The 23,391-nt window shown below is 38.7% G+C and overlaps 1 protein-coding gene across 4 annotated transcripts in view; it reads left to right on the top strand.

The window, feature by feature from the left end:
* LOC119728404 (constitutive coactivator of peroxisome proliferator-activated receptor gamma-like) overlaps positions 1-18,627 on the top strand; it is a 36,816-nt gene extending 18,189 nt beyond the window's left edge. For all 4 annotated transcript variants that reach the window (XM_038200631.1, XM_038200629.1, XM_038200628.1 and 1 more), the window contains 2 exons: positions 9,169-9,265; positions 18,444-18,627. In XM_038200631.1, the coding sequence (XP_038056559.1) occupies positions 9,169-9,264 (96 nt within the window). In that variant the 3' untranslated portion in view covers position 9,265; positions 18,444-18,627. The remainder of the gene's footprint in view (positions 1-9,168; positions 9,266-18,443) is intronic.
* Positions 18,628-23,391: the final 4,764 nt, after the last annotated feature.

Raw genomic sequence — 23,391 nt, 5'->3', positions numbered from 1 at the left:
AGCACCGGAACGGTAATCTGGAGGTCGCAGGTTCAAACCCCGCTCCAGTCAATTTCTTTGTTCAACCTTAAAAAAAAAAAGAAGATGGGTATCTGAGTAAGGGAGCATTGCAAAAAGATCGCGGCGCGGTTTGTCTGGTTTGACCACGCCAAAATCACTCATGCGAAGGGAAGATAGGGAAGTAGGCTTGGAACATGCGCTATTATATTAACCCTCCCTCTCTGGCTGGCAATTTTCAACAAGGCCAGCCCAGCAGTCAAATCAGGTGACTGTTTTTAACAGTTGAGTGCCCTCTACGTTCATAAAGCAGGATTGACTGGCTGTAATTGTTTGGTTGTGGTTGTTATGAAACCTGATACAGCTATGCTTTGACTGTGGGAGATTGAAAGCCAGCCCTGCCTACCAGTCACCTGCTTTTGTCTTTTGATGGAAAAACGAAAAACAAGATTATTGTCAGAGTGGGTTGTAAAAGGTTATTTCTGTAGCATTTATAACTGTAATGTAGAACTTTAGAGATTGCAATTAGTAGTCTTGGAAATGTCCTGGTACAAAAAAAATCATTGCAGTTGATGGCAGTGAAAGTGCTGGAAGAGAAACAAATAAAAGTGTAAAAATTTACAGAGAGCAATAATGTCTTTACATTTTTTTCTTGAAGATCACCTCTCCCTTCTGAAAACAAAAAATCAAACCAAAATTGCAGAAATGCCCATTTAAGCGTCTTTGAAATGGTCTGTAAGTTGGACAGATGGTCGTTACTTCTGTCGCTATCAAAGTTGGGCCGAGGAGGTTTAAACAAGACTGCTCTGCCACATCTTTATAGACTTTAACCAGATTTTTATGATCGCACATTAATCGCTTGATGCCTACGATACCTGGGCCATTGTAAACCACTCAGTGTTGCCTCACCTGATGTGGGCAGGTATCAAAGGACCATCAAGCGTCAAATCAAACTGTCGTTTCTCATGATTTGTCGTTTTGATGGTGTTCGTCTCGCCGTTACATAGTTTGCATTTTCCGGCCCCTGGACCTTCCTGCGGTACTGTTTGAGATGGGGACGGCTTGTAAATCTTGCAAGGCTTGAAGGGAATACGATGTTTAATGCGGGAGGTTGTCTCATTCTAATCAATCAGCATGTGTCCTGAAATTATTTGCCGTACATTTGTGTGTGTGTGTTGCAGAGTGCCATGGGCTTTTACAAGAACTGAATTTCGTCACAAAATCCGTTTAAACTGTAAAACTATTTGCGATTAAACAGTTGATTATTGTGCATCTAATTTACTATGACCTTATTTTCATCCAGTCTGCTTCCTAAATATCATTTTGCGGACAACTTTACACAAATTTCTAAAAGGTTAAAAAGCTCATAAGTTTGTGTAAAAAACAAGTGTAGAATATTTTTTTTTTAAATGGCGGTTCCAAAGATTGGTGAATGTGTTGAGAAGCTGAATAGGCCCTATGCGTCTGAATATTTGTAACATCTATCAAGAAATTTAGTACTGCAGTTTTATTTCATATCAAGCTAAGGTAAGATCACTTCCACTGTTTGCAGTACTTAGAAGTTTTCTTATCAATTTAGTTTTTATGATGAAGGGGAAAAGGGAACTCAATTGCAGTGTCAAAACAAAGGCCCCACTTTATGGATTATAATTATCTGACGCCATTTGGTCTGAGAACAGAACCGCTATCTACAACCTCTGTGAAAGATTAGTTGTTGTTTTTCTTGCATCAAAAGGAAATGTTTTTAGTTGAGATAAAGCTTGTTCAGTTGTTTTGATCACTGTCAAACAAGGAACCTGAAACGATGAAAACAAAACAAAAATAAAAGCATCAACCTTGAAGTCCCTGGGAATTAGAAAACCCTGGGATTTCCTTCTTGTAGAATTAGCATGATAATCATCCTTCCCCACCCCCCTTGATCCAGCAATAGTAACAGCAGCATATGTACTTTTTTGGAAGTGTACTGTCTGTTGCAAGCTTATTGAATTGCTATGCAGTGTAAAAAGGTCATGGCGTCATTTAGGGAGTACAAACAGACTTAATCCAAAATTACTCACAAAAGTTTACATTAGGAATAAATTACTAAGGGAATAAATATGTGCTTGGCCGGTTTTAAACAAGTAAGTTTAAAACCGGCTAGGAGTCTGGACGTGGATACATGTATATCAGCGACCAGGCCCCTAGCTGGATTTAAACGTACTTGTTTAATACCAGCCAAGCACATACTTATTCCCATTCATAAATACCTTTTGGTCCAAATGTCAAAACCAGTCAAAAATTATAAATGTCCAACAATTTTGTTCAACAATTTTACTTCATGTTTTGTGAAACAGCCCTCTGGCTATGTTTATGGTATGTTTCTCATGCGAGTAGTACTAAAAATGTGGCGTAGAATGCAGCAGTGCTGGTGCGGTGTGAATTGGATGGTTGATGTGTCCTTTCTCTATGGTTGATGGGAGGTCATTCCATAGTCTAGGGGCACAGATAGCGAATGACTTCTCCCCATCCATCCTTTGACTTCTAGGTACCACAAGCTGTTTAGTACCTGTGTCTGTGCATAGACCCTTTCTTAAAGGTATTTCAAAGAGTTGTCAAAAGTTGTACAGAGTATGTGTTTAACACATGAAAGTTAGTATCATCTCAGACAATTCCAAATCCCAACAGTAATTTCTACATCCCCAATTTCCAAGAGAGACTGGAAAAAGTAACAACCAATCATGCCACCTGTTGTTACTAATGACTTTAGTCTTAAAACGAAAGCTTAAACTGACCACGTCTGTTTCCCTTGCCCCCTTGCACATGAAGAAATCATTTAGAAATCATGCCAAATGAATGCCATCTGACAGGCAGCCCCAAAACACACACCCCGTTTCCGGGGGAAAAAAATTGGTTTCATATGTTCCTGCATGTGTTACCCAAAGTCTCATATTCAGGAAAAGGCATTCCTTACTTGTTTAACGATGTTTCCACAAGATTTAAGCATTACTTAATTGTCTTTGTGCACTAGCACCCCCTCCCAGCCTGTTCCAGTTTAGTTGATCCATAACCCAAGTGAAATATTCTTCTCACAGTGTCAATCCAGACTGATGCATCCTTTACACTTATGGGTTAAAACTTTTCAAACTTTTAAAATGAAAACCAAGTCTTTGCAGTAAAAATCTTGAGGTTTCATCCTGAATTTTTTAATCAATAAAAATGCCATTTTTCATTGTGCATATTATGGTGGTAGACATCAGTTATGAAGTCGAGTCTATCACAAAATTCCGGTAACAAATGTGGTCATAAGTAACAGGGGATGAACAGTAAGAAAGTTATGCCTTTTGTACAATTTCATTTGAATATCTTGTGACTTGACTTGGGACTGAATGACGCATGATTGATTTGTGGTTGATTTGTGATGGACTTGACTACCACATTGGTAGACATGGGTTCACAAGATGAGGGGTTGGGTGGGGGGATGTGGGGTGCGATCTGATACACCGTGCCCTCTGGAGACATGCACACAATAGGGAACAAAAGATTGTATAGGTCTCCACAGGCAGGGTGACCGTAAGGTCATGGCCAAATTCTGCTCAATGCACTTCAAAAATCTGTCACATTTATCAAAAATCTGCCAAATTCCCATGAATTACGCGAAATACACTATAAACACTTAAAATCACATGCAGATGTTGTAGTATTGCCTTAATATAGTCATATAAAGGTGTTATGAAATGGCATAAATTTCAGTCAAAACGAGGTTGCATCACGACGAAATCCGATTCCCAGTGAATGTCAGCACATAGACAAGGCAACCTGTCCTATTTTGCTAGGGTTTGTTTAAAAGATTGAAGCTTTTTTAAACAAATCTACCTTTTTTTCAAATTTGCTATGTTTTTCTGTCAAATAACCATTTTTGCAGAGTTCTGCCAGAAATCTGCCAAAAAAATCAATTCTGTCAAATTTTTTGTCAAACTCGTTTTTTAACAAAAAATCCGTCAAAATTAGCCAAAAATCGGCTAAAACGGTCACTGTGTCCACAGGGCAATTTCTATAGATGAATATGTCTCCACAAGGTTTTCACAAAATAGATATATGGATTTTACTCACAAACTAGGAATTTCCAAGGTATGTTGATTTGTTGCAAATGGTACAGTTTTAGAAAAGGGATTTTGACTGGGATTTTCTTCAATTAGACCCAACTCCTCAAATTTTGAAAGTACCTTGCAGTTGTATATGTATGTATACCACTTCATCTTGTCTCCCTGTTATTGCTTGTTATTCTGGTGAAGTGCGTTGACTGCAAATTGTTGGGATAATTGTACATAGCACCTGCGAAACAAAAAAACCCATATAGCGTTTAAACCAAAAGAGTTGAATAGCCAGCTAGTCACTAAATCCACCCTGCAATAAACCCAAACAAACAGGTGCAGAAACAAATCACAGTGAGATAATTTGCATCACCCTGGTCAGCTTTTTTTGTGCACATGACTTGTTTCAGTTTGGAGGACCTCCTAGACAGACTGTTGTGATAGTTTTATTTTAGATTTGATGTACATGTACATATTTTTGTGTTTATTCATGCAAATGGGGGTGTAGAAACAGCTGAAATGTTTTTTTTTGGGGGGGGGGAGGAAGAGGGGCATGAATGGAAGGGAGCAAGCGAGTACAACGCAGGTGTCTGTGATTGCAGTGGGTGCGGGAGTTCATCAAGCTGTTGCTAATTCGTGAGGGACTCTAGGGCATGATGAGAGAGTAGGGGTACTCTACATGGGATCATTAGGATGTACACCATTTTCTTATTAAATGGATTTTTTTTCGGGGGAGGAGGGAGGGGGTGAGGAAGGGAACACTGAAATCCCATATTCTTACTATTTATATGAAGTTTGTTCCCACTAAAATGTGAATATTTATGTTGAACAAAAGTTGAATGACCATGACAATGTGCCCACTGACTTCATAATAAGGGCACAGTCAAGTAAAGTATCATTTTATAGTGTAGGCCCTACTACTCACTGGCTAAAATGTCATGCACATATATGGAAAAAAAAAAGATTTTAGAATTAAACCAATTAAGAATAAAACCCCTTTTTTTAATGGACAACCTTTACACATGGAAAATAGGAGGAAATAATATTTGTACCCATGTCTGTTCCTTGTTTCCTGCAAATCTTGAATCAGGCAAGTTTTCATTCGTCCTTTAAGAGTTAAGAAAGAAAAAACTAAACAGACAAAGAGGAAAGTATCATGCATGCCAGTTAGGAAATAAAAGAGTGAATCAGTATGACTGTTTTGTCGTTTTGGACTCTGGATATTCGGCACTCCGCATTTTTTGTTTTCCCCACAGAAATCTTCTTCTTACGGAAGCCGTAGCACATAATTTGGAGCCTGTTACACCAAAAACAAATGAGTGAATTACAGCTCTCAGGTGTGTGTTTGAGTCGTGTAAGCAGCTGCATCCCCCTAGCTGCTGTTAAAGAAAATCTTGGTCTTAATCCAGATGCTTTGCTCCCCGAGGGACGATGTAATCTTCTGAAGATACGGGGATCATTTCTCAGTTATGACAGCTCTTAGACAACAGCAATCATCTTCCAAAATTCTCTTTCGTTTTATTCCAAAGGTCATTGATCACTTGGCTTGGCCTTGTTTTCTACTGTTTTTCTCACCGATTTCCCCCCAGTTTTTGGTTCCTGCATTTGTTTTCTCAAAAAAAAAAGAAAAAAAAAGAAAAACAGTAAACCCAAACTTGTCAGTTTAGGTCATTATTTAGTCATTCAATAGCAATTCAGTCAGTGAGGGAGTCAGTCAGTTAGTCAGAAGACAATAGCCAACCCTTCAGGTCCAGCAAAAAAATATCTTTAAATCGTCCAGCTTCTTAAATTTTGTATTTGGCAAGATACTGGTTGTCAGTTTAAAACATTTTAAATTGAATTCTTCCTCCTCCTCCCATTCTTGTGCCAATTTCTGACCTGTCTCTTTACCCATCTGCCGTCAGTAATTTAGCAATCACGCGTGCCGGATGCGGATGCGTATCCAGGTCTGGTTTCATCTCTTGTGACAGAGCTATGCCGTCTGCCACCAGACTTTAAAAAAAAAAAAAAAAAAAGTGGGACAAGTTTTCCCCCTCTTAGTCTGGTTGGAATTTTGGAATGTTAATGCATTTGATGCTTGCTGTCAGTCATGGGTCTGTTAGCCAGGTCTTCCCCAAGGTCTGTCCTGATGATGATGATTCGTGTTTGTCCACGATGCCAAAATCACTTTAAGAGACCTGAAAGAGATGTGGGTTGTGGAGTTGTTGCATTTGTGCCAAAGGAGGTTGTGGAGTTGTTGCATTTGTGCCAACAGAGGTTGTGGAGTTGTTGCATTTGTGCCAAATGAGGTTGTGGAGTTGTTGCATTTGTGCAAAAAAAAGAGGTTGTGGAGTTGTTGCATTAGTGCCAAAAGAGGTTGTAGAGTTGTTGCATTTGTGTGTAAAGATCTTGTGGAGTTGTTGCATTTGTGCTAAAAGAGGTTGTTAAAGTCGTTGCATTTGTGTGAAAAGAGGTTGATGAGTTGTTGCATTTGTGTGAAAAGAGGTTGTGGAGTTGTTGCATTTGTGCGAAGAGAGGTTGTGGAGTTGTTGTATTTGTGCGAAAAGAGGTTGTGGAGTTGTTGCATTTGTGCCAAAAGAGGTTGTGGAGTTGTTGCATTTCAAAAACAACAAATACATTTTTGTTGGTGTCTGCATCTTTCTTAAAAAGGCTTTCATTTTGGGTTGTATGTTGGGTTACAATTAATATGAGATTTAAGTAATGATTCCATAACTGAAAGTCGGCAGAATTTGTTGGTTTTCAATAGCTAGAAAATGGAAGTATTAAAAAGGACCGCTAAATTTTCGGGTGAAAATCGGAAATGGCACGGGGAGAGCAACTTAATTAACAGTTCGCTGCTCTCCAATTCTGGACCGGTGCCAAATCGTACGTAACACAATATACAGATGGCCCGCTCTCACATCGTCCTCCTCTCTGCCTCCGATTCCGGAGGTAAAGAGAGAAGTTTAATGTGCTTGGATTCACTGATGCATGTTTGCTGAATGAGCAACGCCGAGCATTTATGGTGGAAGCCGGCCATAAAATGCCCGTGCTCGAGCTGAAAGAAAAACTGAGAAAAAACAAGGTTGTCAAGAGCAGCTGCAACAGATTTATATTTTTCTCATACGGTTCATTTTTTGGGGGGTATATATTTTGTCTGCCTTTTATTCCTGCCTCCTTTCCTCACAATGAAAAGTTCATAAATCATACTCCAGCCGTCTTTTGTGCTTGTATGCTGCGAATGTCAACTGCTTTTGATTGTCGGATTTGAGGCTTTCGCTTCATTTTTGTGTGTGAAATGTTCCGCCTGGGCCATTTTCAATAAATAACCTCCCAGTCCAGTCATTCCTTTCTTTTTGGTACGTCTGTTCAATCCTGTTGTCTACTAAGTTGAGTATTGCTTTCTTTGGGTCCATTTGAAAAGAAATGTGCTTTGAAAACCATGCTTTGAGATTTTTTTTTCTAGGCTTACACAAAAAAAACATAATCCCCAAAATTGAAAGGTTGGCCACACGCAACTTTTTGAATCAGTCCAGTACTTGAAAACCATGCTTTGAGCCTTTTCTTCTAGGCTTACACAAAAAAACATAATCCCCAAAATTGACAGTTTGGCCCCACACAACTTGTTGAATCAGCCCAGTACTTGAAGTTGTGCCAACTCTTTAGTTCATATTTCTTTTATAGGGTTTTCTTCAATGTCGTTGGTGTAAAGAGAGACAATATTCAGAAAGCTTGACCTCAGGTTTAAGAAAAATAACTTTTTTTTTAATTTCTTTTTTAGGTTGTTATGTGTAACAGTAAAATATCGATATGGATTTCTAGGTTTGCAATATAGTAATTTTTTTTAACAGGGTGAGTAAAAAAAAAAAAAAATAAAACCCCCAAATGTTAGGACCATTTTTTATTGAAGTAGCACTTTCAAAATATAGGATATGAAAGCCGAATTCATAATCTTTCTTTTAGTATAAGAGTCATTCAAATCACTCATGTACTTTTCAAGTTACAGAATTTTAAACACAACACCGTTTTTTAGTTCTGTCCTTGGATCTCAAAAAAGGTAAGTGTTCTTTCAGCAAAACGAAAACAATTCACACACATCCCTATGTGAATTGTTCGTTTTGCTGAAAGAACACTTACCTTTTTTTGTGATACGTGGACAGAGCTTTGAAACGGTGTTTGTGTTTAAAATTCCGTAACTTGAAAACTACATGAGTGATTTGAATGATTCTTATACTAAAGGAAAGCTTATTAATTGGGCTTTCATATCCTAGATTTTGAAAGTGCTACATGCAGAACTTCATTAAAAAATTGGTCCTGCCATTTGAGTATCCTTTTTTTTTTATTCGCCCTGTATTTTAGGTAGCAGTACTATGGTAGAAATGGTTGCACTTCTTGACAAGCTTTTGAGTGTTGAGCTGAGTTTGATTGTATGATACATTCTTGTCAGATATTTCTGACCATTAATCGCAGATTTTACAAAAAATCACCCGAACTCAGCAGCTTTCATGAATATGAGAATATGGATGTGTTAATTTGTGCTACACATTTTACAATCTTTAGCATTACCTGGGGAGTAAACCTGCGATTGACAAGCATCCTATCCAGGGGGATAGAAATATTCTCAGTGGTTTCGTGCTACTGAAACCGGAGATAAACGCCGGCCTGATGGGCCACATTGGCTCGTGACAGACTTGACTTTTACTTAACTTATTCTACAATCTTTGGTGAACATATATTCTTTCTTTGTGTAAAAAAAACCTTATTTGACCACCCCCTCCCCCACCCAAAACAAAAACTACACACAAAAAAAAGTTAAAAAAACAAAAACAAAAATTTATTAACTGGCAAGTTTGGTGGTTCAGTTCTAAGATTTCTACACTATTACTCAGAAGGTAGTGAGTTTGAGTACCGATTGTGACACTGGCTATCAAATTACATGAAGAGCAAATTACTAAAACTGTAAATTTTACTAGAAGTTGATAGATTTTGGAGAGAATGTTCTAAACTTCTAACATTACCATTCTATTTCGTAGACAATTTTGGACACTGCTTCAAAAAAGAAATGCTGGTAAACTAAAACACATATGATTGTCCGATTATTTTTGTTGTGCCTATCTTGTAGGTAGCAGCAGTTGAGGATTTCCGCTTGCTAAAGACATGCATCTACTCTCGGACACCAGCTACTGGGTACCAGCAGCATGCGCATTCAGATTCCTGAGGTATCAAATTATTTTGTCTGAATTTTCATTTGATAAAAATCATGATTTCCAATTTCCAGTTCAAGAAAAAAAACGAAAAAAATTTTCCTTCAGAGAAGTTACTGAATTCAAAACAGGGCTCTTCCACCATTCTATTTCGTTAATCATAATTCCCAAAGGCCCTGTCAGACTGTCTGCGATCATATTATGCGCTGTCACTGCATCCTTGAAAAATACTAGATCACAGCTAGGTCTTTGTGGTCTCCGATGAGCGCCAAAGTTTTTGAACAATCGCAACACCTCTGTGCTCTGGCCAGGGCGCCGTAATGACGCAACTCGGGTGCTCTGCGAGCGTGAATCGTGCGACATTGACGTGGCATTGACGCAGCCTAGGCCCAAGGCAGATGATGTAGTCTCCATGAGAAAGTAACTCCACTGCGATGAACTTGTAGAATAAATTTGAAACTGGACTGTGGATTGACCATTTTGTCGTGGTATTTACACAGCGCAAGTGACATCACGTGAGCGTAATTTGGTCGGATAGAGAGCGCGACGCGAGCTACAAGGACGTATCAACAGTGAGCAGAGTGTAGTGAAAGTGCAGTGACAGCGCAGTGGCAGCGACTAGATCGAGTAATTGGGTTTGACAGGGGCGCATAGAGAGCGAGTTGAGCGCATCGTAAGCGCGGGATGAGCGCAGTATGAGCGTAGCTTGAGCTACTTTCTTGCCACGTAATACAGAAAATTGTCATTTTCGTGCGTCCTCGCTGCGATTGTTAAATTTATTTAATATTTTTGGTCACCGTAAGGTCTCCTTTGAGAGCCCATATAGGGGGGCCTAATGTGACAGGCCCTTTAGTTTATATTTTCTTTGCCAGGAACCTTACCAAATTTTTCCAAATTATTTACTGTCCAGATTTCCAGTGATACCTGTACTGGAACTTTCAATGGGGCATCTAGGCTCCATGTGAAATAACACTGGCTGGGTTGCACCTTCCTAAATCCTGAAAAATCCTCCCAAATCAGGAGAATTTCAATGGAAAAACTAAACAAACATTCATTGATAATGCATTAGTTTCAGTTATTAAAACCATAATGAAACACTGACTAGATGTATTATAATAATTCTAAAGTTGAACAAAACAATTAACTAGAGCAGGGTACCTGCAACATCCGGATAACTGCACCGGTGGTCTACCAACTGAGCTATCCAGCCCTATGTTGGCGGTTCAACACATCTTGACAATTTTGAATTGGTGGACCAAAAAATACTTCATCCTTCAGCAGATTTGGGCAAAACAATACTGGTTTGGTGTGTCTGCACTGAAATCAGTCCTAAATGTTGTAAACTTTTCAAAAGTTCCTTTTCAGTACTACCTTGGCAAGAACTTTTTGCTTCACTTGTTAATTTATGGATCATCATTTGATCATTTTTTTATTCTGTCATTCTCAAAATTCATGTCCGCCATCTGTTTGGAAGTTAATGACAATCAACCAGTTATATGTTTTGTGTTCTTGAATGTCATTCATCATAAGATCGCACACTAGATGGTAGGCCTGATATTAGGAAAGACATTGACATCCGTATCTATCAATCATTTACAAGATTTCAATTTGTCTTTTAAAAATTGTGTCATATTGGCTTAATCCAGCGTATATCCCTTCATGGTTTACAGCTTGATTGTGAAGAAACGGCCCACAGATATTCCATGGACATTTTGGCTGCTTTCAATCATCCTAGGATTGGGTGTGTGTGCGGGGTGGCTTAGGAGCACTAAGGCCAGGTCCCATCTTGCCGAAGAATAATGCGTGCGCTGTCATTAAATTTTGAGTTTAATTGCCGTAGCGTGACTCGGAAAAGACCCCTAAATTGTTCTGCAGCACGCAGTGGCTTTTGAGAGCCCTTGTGTGAGGCTAGGAGTCTGGATTGGGGAGGGTAATTAATGATCCGCCATTGGAAAGCTCGCCAATATCAGAAGGTACAAACTGGCACACACACATACACACGCAAGCAGCTGCGCCATGCTACCGCATTAACGACGTCAGTGTGATTAGCGTAAGCTAGCAACACGTTGTTGTCGCACACTGTAAGGCAAGGCTTAATGAGGTTAACGTAATGTGCAGGCTTCCCCGCTGTCCCAGCACACGGACCCCAAAACCCCCTCCGGGCAAAAGAATATAAAGAGTACAGTCCCGTCGGTGGTTGGGGCCTTGGGGTATTAGAAACCCTCCGTCTAGCACGCCTAGCACGCAACAAATAAGTAGCTAGCTCGTCGCATTACATCCTATGCAACATCTTTTCTACCCCTTCCTGGCAGCTATTGTTTGCTCGTCGTGGCCTGGGGTGATTTGATGTCATATTACATTGGAAGCAGGTACACACAAGGGGATTTGTCTGTTGATTCAGCTCTTCAGTTGCTGAAATATTCCACAATTTCAGGCTGTGGTTGCTTTTGTCTGGAACCCCCCCTCCCCTGAAAAAAGTGGCTGGATTTTTTATGTCATTTGTGTGTGGTTTGGGACTAACAAGTTAATTAATTTTCCCGATGTGTTTGGAGAAGAGAGACTGAGTTTTGGGATTGCGGAACTGGTAGCCCAGCTTTAATTCTACATATTGAATGCAAGACTTTGCATGGGCGCTTTTATGTTCTGTTGTCTGTTCCGTTTTGGAAATCACCAACTATTCATGTTTTCTTTAAAATTACGACACGCCACACTTAGTGTACATTTTGGAAAGAATGTAGAATCCAGACGCCACTTCAGCGGTTGTGTACAAAGTCTGTGGAGAGTCAAGAACATTTTGTATTTCCTAACAAAATTGGAAATGTTTCTCAGTCCCAGATTCATGTCTTTTCAACATTTTTGCAATGGGTGAGCTTTGCTGAGATGATATATGAAGGTAAAAGTGGTGTTAGTTCCGACATTCTTTCCTACGTTTCATTTTCAGCCCAAGCCAGATTTCTCTCAATTATTTGACCGACGTACATGTGCAGGTTTCCATGTAATTACCAATCAGTGTACGCATCAAACCAGCATTTATACACACTGTGCATTGATTAAAAGCCAACCACTATACGTAGCTGTCATTTTTCTTGTGCAACAAAGGAGAAATCAATTCCTGAACACTCGGGTTTTGTTTTGTTTTGGCATAATGCATTAATGAACCCTGAAGCAAATACACTTAGCTGTGCATGACTAACGTGATGAAGATGTAATATCGATGTTTCTACACTCATTAAATCACAGCGTGGCCAGTGGTGGCTACTTACGCTAGTGTTATGGCAGCATCGCTACTTTTGCTAGTAAACATGCACTCGGTGTGGCTACATTTTTAACAAGGCACATGTTTGCATATCGGGCCTGTGGCATTTCTGCGAAACAAGAAGTTATTTTTTTTAAGAGTTTGTCCTGTGTACAAAGAAAAACGAGCGGAAGTTGAGCGATGACATACTGGCTTACCGAGAAACTTGTAAATATTTGAAGACCGGTAGCCTGGCATGGCAGGTGCATTTCAACATTTGCTACTGGTATCAACTTCCAGTTTTGGATGTCCTTTCATAAACACAGAAATGTCCTTTCCAGACATGAGATTTATCAGACTTTTGTCTGAAATCAGACTTTTTGAATCTGAGAGACAAACATTATCATTTAAAAAGAATGTATCTTTCTCATGTTCGTACAGTTTTCAGGCCCCCCTTTTTTTTAAATTGACAATCTCATTCCCACATTTGATAAATTGTTCTTTTATCAGTCTATAACTTGCACCGCCAAGACTGGTTTTCATAGAAAAGAAAACTCATCAATCAAGAAAAAAATCTTGTCTCGTTCCCAAGAAAAATGCCCTCCTTTTTCATGGGAGTGAGACAAGAAAATATCTTTGAAACAAGAACCCGACATTTTCAAATATTAGGAAATTTCATTTTTGGCAGTGTTAAAAGAATCGAACAAGTTACATGTATTTAAGATGGCTGCAGTATTACTCTGTCTGGGATATTTCTTTCCGCCAGTAAATATGAGGATTTTTTTTTTTAATTACAAGGTTTCATTTTTTTTTTCTGAAACAAAACTTCCAGCTACATTTAAGACAGTAATAAATATAAGTGTTTTTGAATTTTAAGCTCTGTTGAAAAAATATGAGAAACTGAATGGATATTGAGAAAAAAAAAGTTATTTTTTGTGTCTGAGAAAAAAAAAGGTGTAAATTTGAAATCACAGTAAAATGTAACACTATTCCCTTCGTGTCCTGCAGCAGATTTAATTACGCATTCGCATTCTACTCATCCCTTCTTTCACCACTCCATTCTCCCAGCTAATTTACAAATTTTGCGCTCTTCCCCCTAATCATCAGCCGACCATCTCCCTATTTTTTTCTCCCTTTCTAAATGCCCCAGGGCAAGGGCATCTTAACCAAATTGGCTGGCAACAGAGACGGAGGTCACGCCATCGCGGCGTTATCAGTCCTTTCTTGTCTTTTTAACCTTTCCTCAAGCAATAATTACAAGAGAAGGATTTTTTTGGAGGGATATTTTTTGTGTCCTCCCATGCCAAAAAGAGAAATTGGTAATTAAAGCTTGCGCCCCCAAATCACCTGCGACATGGTGTTTGACCTTTACACAACAATTTGATGAGATTTTTGATTACTTGAATTTTGTTGTTGTTGTTGTGTTGGTGAGAGAGTGGAGCCTATGACTACTCATATCACACGTATGTTTCAGCCGCTCATTTAGTTTGCGCGCATGCGCACTCAAAATATGAAATTATGAAATACTGATAATCAGCAAACATGGATGCCTGCAGTCGCAGTTTGACCCACTGAAGTATCGGTCAACATCACGCTGGAAGTACTTTGATCAATTTTTCTTTCCACGTGGACAGGAATTTAAGGCAATCAAAGTCACTTTTGCAAACCTTAGCGCAAAAAAACAGAGAGTATTTCATGCATTTTGTTTTGTTTTTCCGTGTCGTGTAGTAAGACAGTATTGGGTAACAAATTCAAAACAGGCGACAGTTTAGGGGATAATTTTTCAGTTTTGCTGAGCAATTGTAAACTTGTCTTCACTGAAAAATGGTAAAGGATGCCACGGAAAGTGCGTTGTATAAATTTCATTTAAGTCGGAAACCGTTTCAAAGAGAAAAGTAAGGTCTCACGTTATACGTTTTTTTCGTTGAATGTAACGTTATTGTGCACGTACCTGTACACAGACCCTGGAATCTGGCCCGTAAACATGGCTAGCCACGCGCCGCGGCGCTCCGTTTGTAATCTTTCGACGCGTTGGAAATGTATACATTTAACTGAAACGATTTACAACTGACTGGTTCCCGGCCCTGAATTGCAGTTAAGTACGATCATAGAGGGCACTGGGACCAGTTTATTTGTGCACAAGCTTTCAAAATGGGTTTACTCGAAAAATGACGATTTTTATAAGCTACAGTTTAGGGGATAATTTTTCAGTTTTGCTGAGCAATTGTAAACTTGTCTTCACTGAAAAATGGTAAAGGATGCCACGGAAAGTGCGTTGTATAAATTTCATTTAAGTCGGAAACCGTTTCAAAGAGAAAAGTAAGGTCTCACGTTATACGTTTTTTTCGTTGAATGTAACGTTATTGTGCACGTACCTGTACACAGACCCTGGAATCTGGCCCGTAAACATGGCTAGCCACGCGCCGCGGCGCTCCGTTTGTAATCTTTCGACGCGTTGGAAATGTATACATTTAACTGAAACGATTTACAACTGACTGGTTCCCGGCCCTGAATTGCAGTTAAGTACGATCATAGAGGGCACTGGGACCAGTTTATTTGTGCACAAGCTTTCAAAATGGGTTTACTCGAAAAATGACGATTTTTATAAGCTACAGGTTTCCTTCTTACATCAAATCACCTGTAAAATGAAAAAAATCTACCATCCTTTCCAATGGTACTACAGCTGATCTAAGGTAAACCCGGCAAATTGTCCAAATGTGTAAACCAAACTCAAAAGCGAACGATGTTTTTCCTTTTCATTTTGTACGTTTTTTGTCCATAATTGTTATTATTTTTTTTATATATTTGAAAAGGTTTTTAGCGCCGTTACCACACTGTAGAGACAATTTATATCTTTGTTCACTTGGTCTACTGATAAGTTTTGGTTTGAATCATCTTTTAAGTACGTTTGAGAAGGATACATTTTAAGACATGAAAACCAGACAATCGTTCAGTGCGTCGTCTGCTACCGCTGTTTGCAAGCCGACGATGCGGAGGAAACCATTGCGTATGCGTGAGAAGACAAACTAAATGCATGCACGGTCTATGGGCTGAAACATACGTGATCACCACTAGGCTGCTTGTCTCACTTGGGGAACTCAAGGGAGGATCCAGAGCCAAATTTTCGGGGGGGGGGGGGGGCAAGAAGGCTCAATTTTTTTTTTTTTCAAAAAAGGGAAGGGGATTAGTGTATGATACGCAACATTTTAATTTATTTCCAGAAAAGGTGTCTTCACTGCCATTTGGGGAACTCCAACATTTTTAGAATCCATTTCAATTCTGTTCATGATTCAGAATTTTAGTTTAGGATTAACTCAGAAGCTGTAGAACAAAAGGGACATAATAATAAACTCCACATTCCTTCAAACGAAAAGCTAATTCTTTCCTTCTGAACCGCTGAAACTCTCCATTACTTTCTTTCCTTTTGTTTCCGTCCTACATTTCTTTTACTTGGCTCTTGTAACAAAATTAAATACATGTATAACTACCATCTCAGATTTTGTAGGTCTTCAGTTACTTTTGGTTGGAAAGATGCAGTTCGATTCCCCATCTGAATGACTTGGCTATGGCTAGTAGTAGCACGTGTCTATGGCAAGCGGCTTCAGCGGCTTCCATAGGTGTATGTGTAATTTTGCAAGCCGTAGCCAAGAAATTTGGACGCTGCAAAACTTGCAGTTCCTATAGAAAGCATACATTCAATGATGCATTCAGGGCCAAATTTCACAGCGCTGCTAAGCACAAAAATTTGCTTAGCACAAAAAAGTCTGGCTTATAAAAGCATGTTACCAGCCAAAACTCCATGCGATTTTCATGCTAAGCAAACAACAGCTGCATACTAATCACAAGCAATATACATCACATGAAGTTTTGGCTGGTAACCTGCTTCTATAAGCCAGACTTTTTTTGTGCTAAGCAAATTTTTGTGCTTAGCAGTGCCGTGAAATTGGCCCTAGGAGTCATCTAAGTAAATTTGTCAAGTTCCATTTCTCAACTTTCAGGGAAGAAGACATAGAGTGTATTTTTTTTTCCCCCAAAGAAATTATTTGAGAGCAAAAACAAAATTAATCACCTGTTCTCCAAAAACACCAATTTTTTTAACTAATGTTTTCTTTCCGGGAGTATCCATTACACTGTTTTTATTTTAGGCTTCGTAGTGACCGACTGAATAATGGTGGGAAGATAATTCTGAAATGGCCAAAATGAAGGAAGGTTTCAAACATGGACATTGTTGGGCAGAGGAGGGCGCTGTTTTATATTACCAGTGGCTGTGCACATGTGTTATTGTTCCAACAGCATTATATCTTCAGTAACAATTTGTTGTTGCATCTCACAAGGTTGAAGCGGGCATAGTGCCTCTCACAATCAGTTATTTTTTTCCCGCGTTTTGCACACTTGCAGTTCTGACCCAAGTACACATGTAGAAAGTACAAGAAAATAAAGAGCTTATGCATGTTTAAAAACTAATCTTCTTATGGGAAGACAGAGATTTAATTCTAATTTTACATCACCAATTGCAAAACATTTTCTGCAGAAGTCAAGGTGCAAAGATGTAAACAAGTCCTAAGGAGTCAACCTCGTCCCCAGTGCTTACTTTTTTTCCAACCGCGTTTCCAATAGTAAGCCCTGGATAGGAAACTTTCTTCCTGTATCCTGATTCGTTACCGCAATTTGCTAGTAATGGATTTATATTGTGTAGTTGGTGTTGTTTTTTCCAACGTGCATTACGTGTTTTCACAATAATTGCAATTCTAACGTCCACGCCTTCTCAATAATACTCCTTTTCTTTCAAGTTTGCTCATATTAATATGAAATGTGATACTGCATATTGGCGGGCCAGATTGTAACATTTTAACTTTAAAAAAAAATTGTTTTTTTTATAACTCACGGCGCGACGAATTGATGCTGTTTTTACCCCAGACACCGCATACAAAAACAAACGCTAATGTAACGCGCATGCAGGCACCAGACTATTCCTCATTTGCATACGTGTTCAAAAATCTTGCACATGCAAATGATCCAATACCAGGGTGAGAGAGCAGGTAGTGGTGGGCGCGTACTGCTCGACACCCTGGGGACGAGGTTGCTAACGAGTTAACCACAATTCACATCACAAGTCCATAAAACCGTGACAAGGGAATTCCTTTGTCATTGTTCATTCCCTGCTAACTTCACTTGGAACTTTTGTGATTGACATCTGATTGGCTTGATGACGTCTCTAGTAAAGGAGACTCAAAACCAGTGCTGTAGTCCAATCCATCACAAGTCCCTTCACTAGTCCATTTCACAAGTAACAGGTAATCAACAACAAGAAAGGAGTGTTCTCGTCACAGTTCAATTGAATAGCTTGTTGACTGGGGACTGGAAAACATGTGACTAACTTGTGATTGACTTTTGATTGAATTGTGATGGACTCTAGTGCAATATTTATGTATATATTTCTTTATTTATGATTATTCGGCAATAGACCTTTCTCATGCTGCCACCATTTCAGTCATGTTCCCTGTATCCAATGACAGTACTGAATGATGTTTTTGTGCGAATAGGAACCAGACTATTTTTTCCTTCCAGCCTCGCTTTGGTTACGTTGATTTGACATGATAATGGTCTATTTGCCAGAATAGTCTATGAAAGTCTTTCGACTTTTGGGTCCCTTAGTAGAAGATGTGGAAGGAAATTCAAGTTTTTAGTGGTGGGAGGAAAACCCCAGAATGATAGTCTGGGGAAAACCCACAAAAAAATCGAACCTAATCCACAATATTGACCCAGGCGGGATTCGAACCCGGGTCACAGCGGTGGAAGGCGAGGAAGATGTCGATATGCCAACCTGATCCCAACCCACCCAAAACATTGACAATTTCCTTCAGAAATCGCACTACTTTGCTCATAGTACTCCCTTCATTACAAATACAGAATGTACTCGGCTTACATTTCTACGTTTCCTCACTCATTTTGACACAGGGATGAGCAGTGTTGAAACCCAAGCTGGAAGTGACATCTCTGGTCAAGATGGCGAACAGTTGGAGGAAAAGAGGCCGACTACCATTTGTGCAATGGGCCAGGTTTTCTGTTGCTATGACTATTTGCTGTAGTCTGCCGGTTACACCTCTATGTTCCGACACCCCTATGTTCCGACTGCACATATTCCTATTCCTAACCCTAACCCTAACCCTAACCGGGAGTAACACAATCTAGGTTGTCGGAACATAGGGGTGTCGGAACATAGAGCAGTCACCAGTCTGCCAACTGCAAAAACTTAAGTCTTAGCCACAAAATTGCCTATAAGCTTTTTAGGATTTGATTTAAAGACAAATTTGAACTAAACCTTAAAGAATTGGACTAAATTTCAATTTTGAATTAAATGTGCTTTATAAATATAATTTGCTTCACATTTTGTTTTGAATAAGAAATATTTAATCTTTATGACATTTTTCCATTTACTTTATATACATCTGGACAATACCTTCACACAGAAATTGGTGTAGCATCCCTGTCATTTGGCACGTGGTCCATACATTCACAGAAAGCAGATGTGAAAAAAAAGTGCGTCTTCGGTTGACTACACCAGACGTTTCTGTGTCTCCCAGGAAAAAAGCCTCCACAGTACGAAAGCGTGTCGGCCACCGTGCCAGGCGCGAGAATCACCGGACGGTTTCCCACGCTCCACTTCCTTCCAGTTAGCTCGCCTGGCACCTCGTTGCCTCTCAAAGTCGCATACCGCAGCAAAGCGTAATAGACAAGCATGCCAGCCATGCTGCACTCATTCTCCCTTCATATGGTTGGGGGCATCTTGGGAGCAAGGACCACCATAGACATGTTCCCCCAGTCCCCCGAGCATTCTAAAATGCGCCAATATTCTTAGCATTGTCCCCGGATATAAATCTGCCAGATTTTGCCAACATTGAAGCAGAGTCATTGGCTACTAACAGGGTTCGACCTTAACTTTTCTTTCACTAGCCAACCGTGCTACTGAAACAGACTATTAACTGGCCCGCAGGCATTTTCACTAGCCCGCATGTTTTTAAAAATTTTTTTTTAGCTCAAATACAAAGTGGCGTACTTTCAGGCTCAATTCTGTCGCAAATTTGTCAGTGTTTTTAATAAACAGATCTAATAGTTTAACCTTTTAAAAGAGTTGATAAAATTAGACACAAATTGATACATGTTTGCTTTCTGAATTTAATGATATATTTCTTCCTGTCCTTTCATCTTTGCCGTATCCCAATATTTTTTGACTCGCAAGCCGGGCTACTTAAGGAATAGTTTGACTAGCCCACTGCTGTTTTGACTTGCATTTGGCTAGCGGGCTTCCACTAATTTCAAACCCTGCACTAATAAGATTGTTTAATGTTGCTCCTCTGGTCCCTTTTACCAAATGTATTCTTTTCTCCTCTTAAATTTTAAATTCTGTGTTTAATTCTGGGAAAAAAACCCCCAATAAAACCTAAAATTTTATTCTATTTTGGGCAACGGCAATTCTCTGGAAATGTTTTTATTTTATTCTGGGTTAAAATTTGAAGGTTTACATGGTGAATGTAGTAATAAGGTAAAGGTTTCCGGTAGCACCATGTGACAAATCTCCTTTGTGAGTTTGTGCCTTAATTATTGTCAAAATCAAAATAAGTAGAAATTGGTATAGTAATTATTCTGTAACCAAATATGGACTGATTTTATTCCCAGAGACATCTCACTCCAATGTGAACAACTTTTTGTATTGCTAGAAAAAAAATCGCAAATAAAACTAGAGTTTGAGGACAAACACACGGTGTTGGGCTAGAGGTTTGGCTTTTTCGCAATGTTGATTATTGTTGTTGATTGTTGATGTTGGTTGTTGATGTTGATTGTTGATTTTGATTGTTGATTATAGTTGATGGTAGTTCATGATGATGTCGCCACAGACATCAACTGAAAATGCGTTTTGGACATTTTTTAACCTGCCGCCAGAGGGCGCTCGAACACTTGATGGCGTCACCGATCATATTTTTGGAAAGATCAACCCACCCACAGGCTAACATAGTTGAAAGCAAGTTCATACCTTTTTCCACTTTTGAATTATTAGGCACTTCCGGTTTCGACCGGGAGGAAGGGTCATGTGATTTTCGCACACAAGATTAATGAAAGAGCATGTATTATCATGTCGATTCCCACAAAATTCAAGTTCCGGTCTGTCATAGTTGATTTTATATTGAATTTCAAAGATTAAATTTATTACTTTTTGGAAGTGACGTCACGTGACCCATGATGACGTCATAATGACGTAATTGCAAAAAAATTCATCTTCAGTGGGTTGTGTTTTCATGTATTGACAATTGAAGTTCATATCACTTTTCATGTTGACAAACAGTTCTGGGGAAGAATTTTGCTGAGAAGAACTAAAAAAAACCAACAAAAAAACAATAATACTTTTTTATTAATAGTAAACTCTTACAATAACAATAGGTGTTGGGCTCAGGCCCAACACCTGAAAAGGGTAGACTTGGGGTGGAAATTGATAATAGCATGGTAAGAGAAAATTTACGCAAGGATTTAATATTTACACTCTCTCATCAATACACTGAAAGAATGCAGCCGAGTTTATTATTGCGAGCTTTTGACAAACGTGAAATTTTTATGGATGAAACATTGGATGCATGCAGTAAAATTGGATGCATGCTAAATAAGCAGGGTACCTTAATTCATGGTCAGATCATTATTCAAGTGTGGATTTGTAAAATAGGATCCAAATAATAAGAAGTTGATAAATTAATTATTCCATAACCAAATGGACTGATTTTTCCCCGCGAGATATCTCACTCTAACTTTTATATTGCTAGAAAAATAGCAAATAAAAAAAAGGTAGTTTTGGGGGTGAAAGTGATAACAGCACAGTAAGAGAAAATTCAAGTAAAGGCTTATTTAATTATTTTCACTCTTTCTTGTCAATATGCTGAAAGAATGCAGCTGGGTTTATTTTTGTGAGCTTTTGATATTTTTTTTGGGTAAAAACATGCAATTTTTGTGGATGAAAATGTAATTGGACTGAGGGTGCATAACAAAATGTAAATTTAAAGATACAAAATTAAAGTAACATTGGATGCATGCTAAATAAGCAGGGTACCTTAATAGATTGTCAGATTATTATTCAAGAGTGGAATTTGTAAAACAGGACATCAATAACTTGAATGCTTTACAACTTGCATATTTAAGAATTATATTTGAAATCAATTACAAGGATGACAACTCATATGAATACATAAATGTTTGTGTACTTTTATTTTGAAAACAAAATAAAAAGATGTTGAATCCATGGGATCAATTCAATTGACATTGACATTTATTCTTATTTCTTCAGCAATTTTGCTGGTTAATAAAAATATGTGCATTATATTTCTTCATGAAGTGACACCATGCCCTATAAACAGCAAGATATGAAGTAGGATAGACCTTTATCATGCTGCCACCATTTCAGTCATGTTCCCTGTACCCAATAACAGTACTGAATGATGTTTTTTTGTGCATAAAGGCACCAGACTTTTTTTACTTCCAGCCTCGCTTTGGTTACGTTGACTTGAATGGGATATACCCAACTGGCCGCAACATGATAATGGAGTATAGAAAGTGCTCACATTTTCGTGCTGAATTTGTGCAACCGATTGTCAGGTTTAACAATTTTTTTCCCCAGACAATTCAATAAATGCTATTTTGTGATCCAAGTTCTCACAAGTCTGCACAAGTCACATCACAAGTCCAGTCTCGAGTGACAAACTATTCAAATCAGTAATGAATGTCTCGAGACCGGTGTTGAGATCACTTTTTCTCCGTTTTTTGAATTGTCGGTCTTGGTCACGGACACTGTGGTCTCCACTCCACCACTGCCTACGATTGATGTATTTCAATGATGGAGGTCTCGAGACCAGTCTCGTGATCAGTTTTTCTCAGTCTTGGTCTCGGTGATCTCAAATCCATCACTGATTCAAATGAGAATTGACAAAGCCAATTCGTTGTCATTGATCATTGTGACAAACAAACTTGAGACTGTCATGTGACAAGCTTGTGACTGACTTGCGATAAACCTGGGACCGACTTGTGATTGACGGACATCTGTTCCTTGGTAAACGTGTGTCCAAAATGCACAAAAGTTGGACGATGTGGTCACATTTTCCATCATAAAAGATGTTTTTGGCATGTTCTGTTCATGAAGTTCTGTACATACAGTGTACCCAAGTTATTAATAATACACTATATTGTCAATTTTTTGGTAAATTTGTACCCAAGTTATTAATAATACACTATATTGTCAATTTTTTGGTAAATTTGTACCCAAGTTATTAATAATACACTATATTGTCAATTTTTTGGTAAACAAATTAATAAAGACTTTCCATGATAATTTCCTACGTCCACTTGAAGACTTCTCTGTTCAGAATCAAAAATTAAGAAAAGTCAGGATTTGATGAAACCCCCTCCCCAAGTCTCAAGTCACATTTGAGCTATGAGAAAATTTAAAAATAAAAACACTTATTGGGAGCTTTGTATATTATATACAAACGCCCACATTATTGACACACAGATGTACATGTTGTATTTACTACGCATGAAAAAAGGCAGATTTTACATGGGTAATGTCCAGTGCTACGCATTCAAGGGTTGTACGGGATTCAGGTACCCTGTTGAAGTAAAGCACGGGTATCCAAGTACCCGTAAAAGAAACCCAACCCCAAAATTGAAATCCCGGAAGTTGTCTGAAGGGCTTTATAGCTTTATGGTGTAAACTGCAAAATTCACAGTCGGCATTTGGTTGAGGTGCAGACAACCGATGCAAATCCCATTAGATATCTAATACAGTAGCAATATCAATTTAAGCAATGATTTATTTGTAATGGTACGCAATACCCCATAATTACAGACATACAAACTGAGTACTGGACAA

Source organism: Patiria miniata, unplaced genomic scaffold (genome assembly GCF_015706575.1).
Source record: "Patiria miniata isolate m_02_andy unplaced genomic scaffold, ASM1570657v1 HiC_scaffold_20, whole genome shotgun sequence".
In the NCBI taxonomy this organism is placed as follows: domain Eukaryota; kingdom Metazoa; phylum Echinodermata; class Asteroidea; order Valvatida; family Asterinidae; genus Patiria; species Patiria miniata.
The sequence above is the reverse complement of the archived record's forward strand: the minus strand, read 5'-3'. Positions and strand labels throughout refer to the sequence as shown.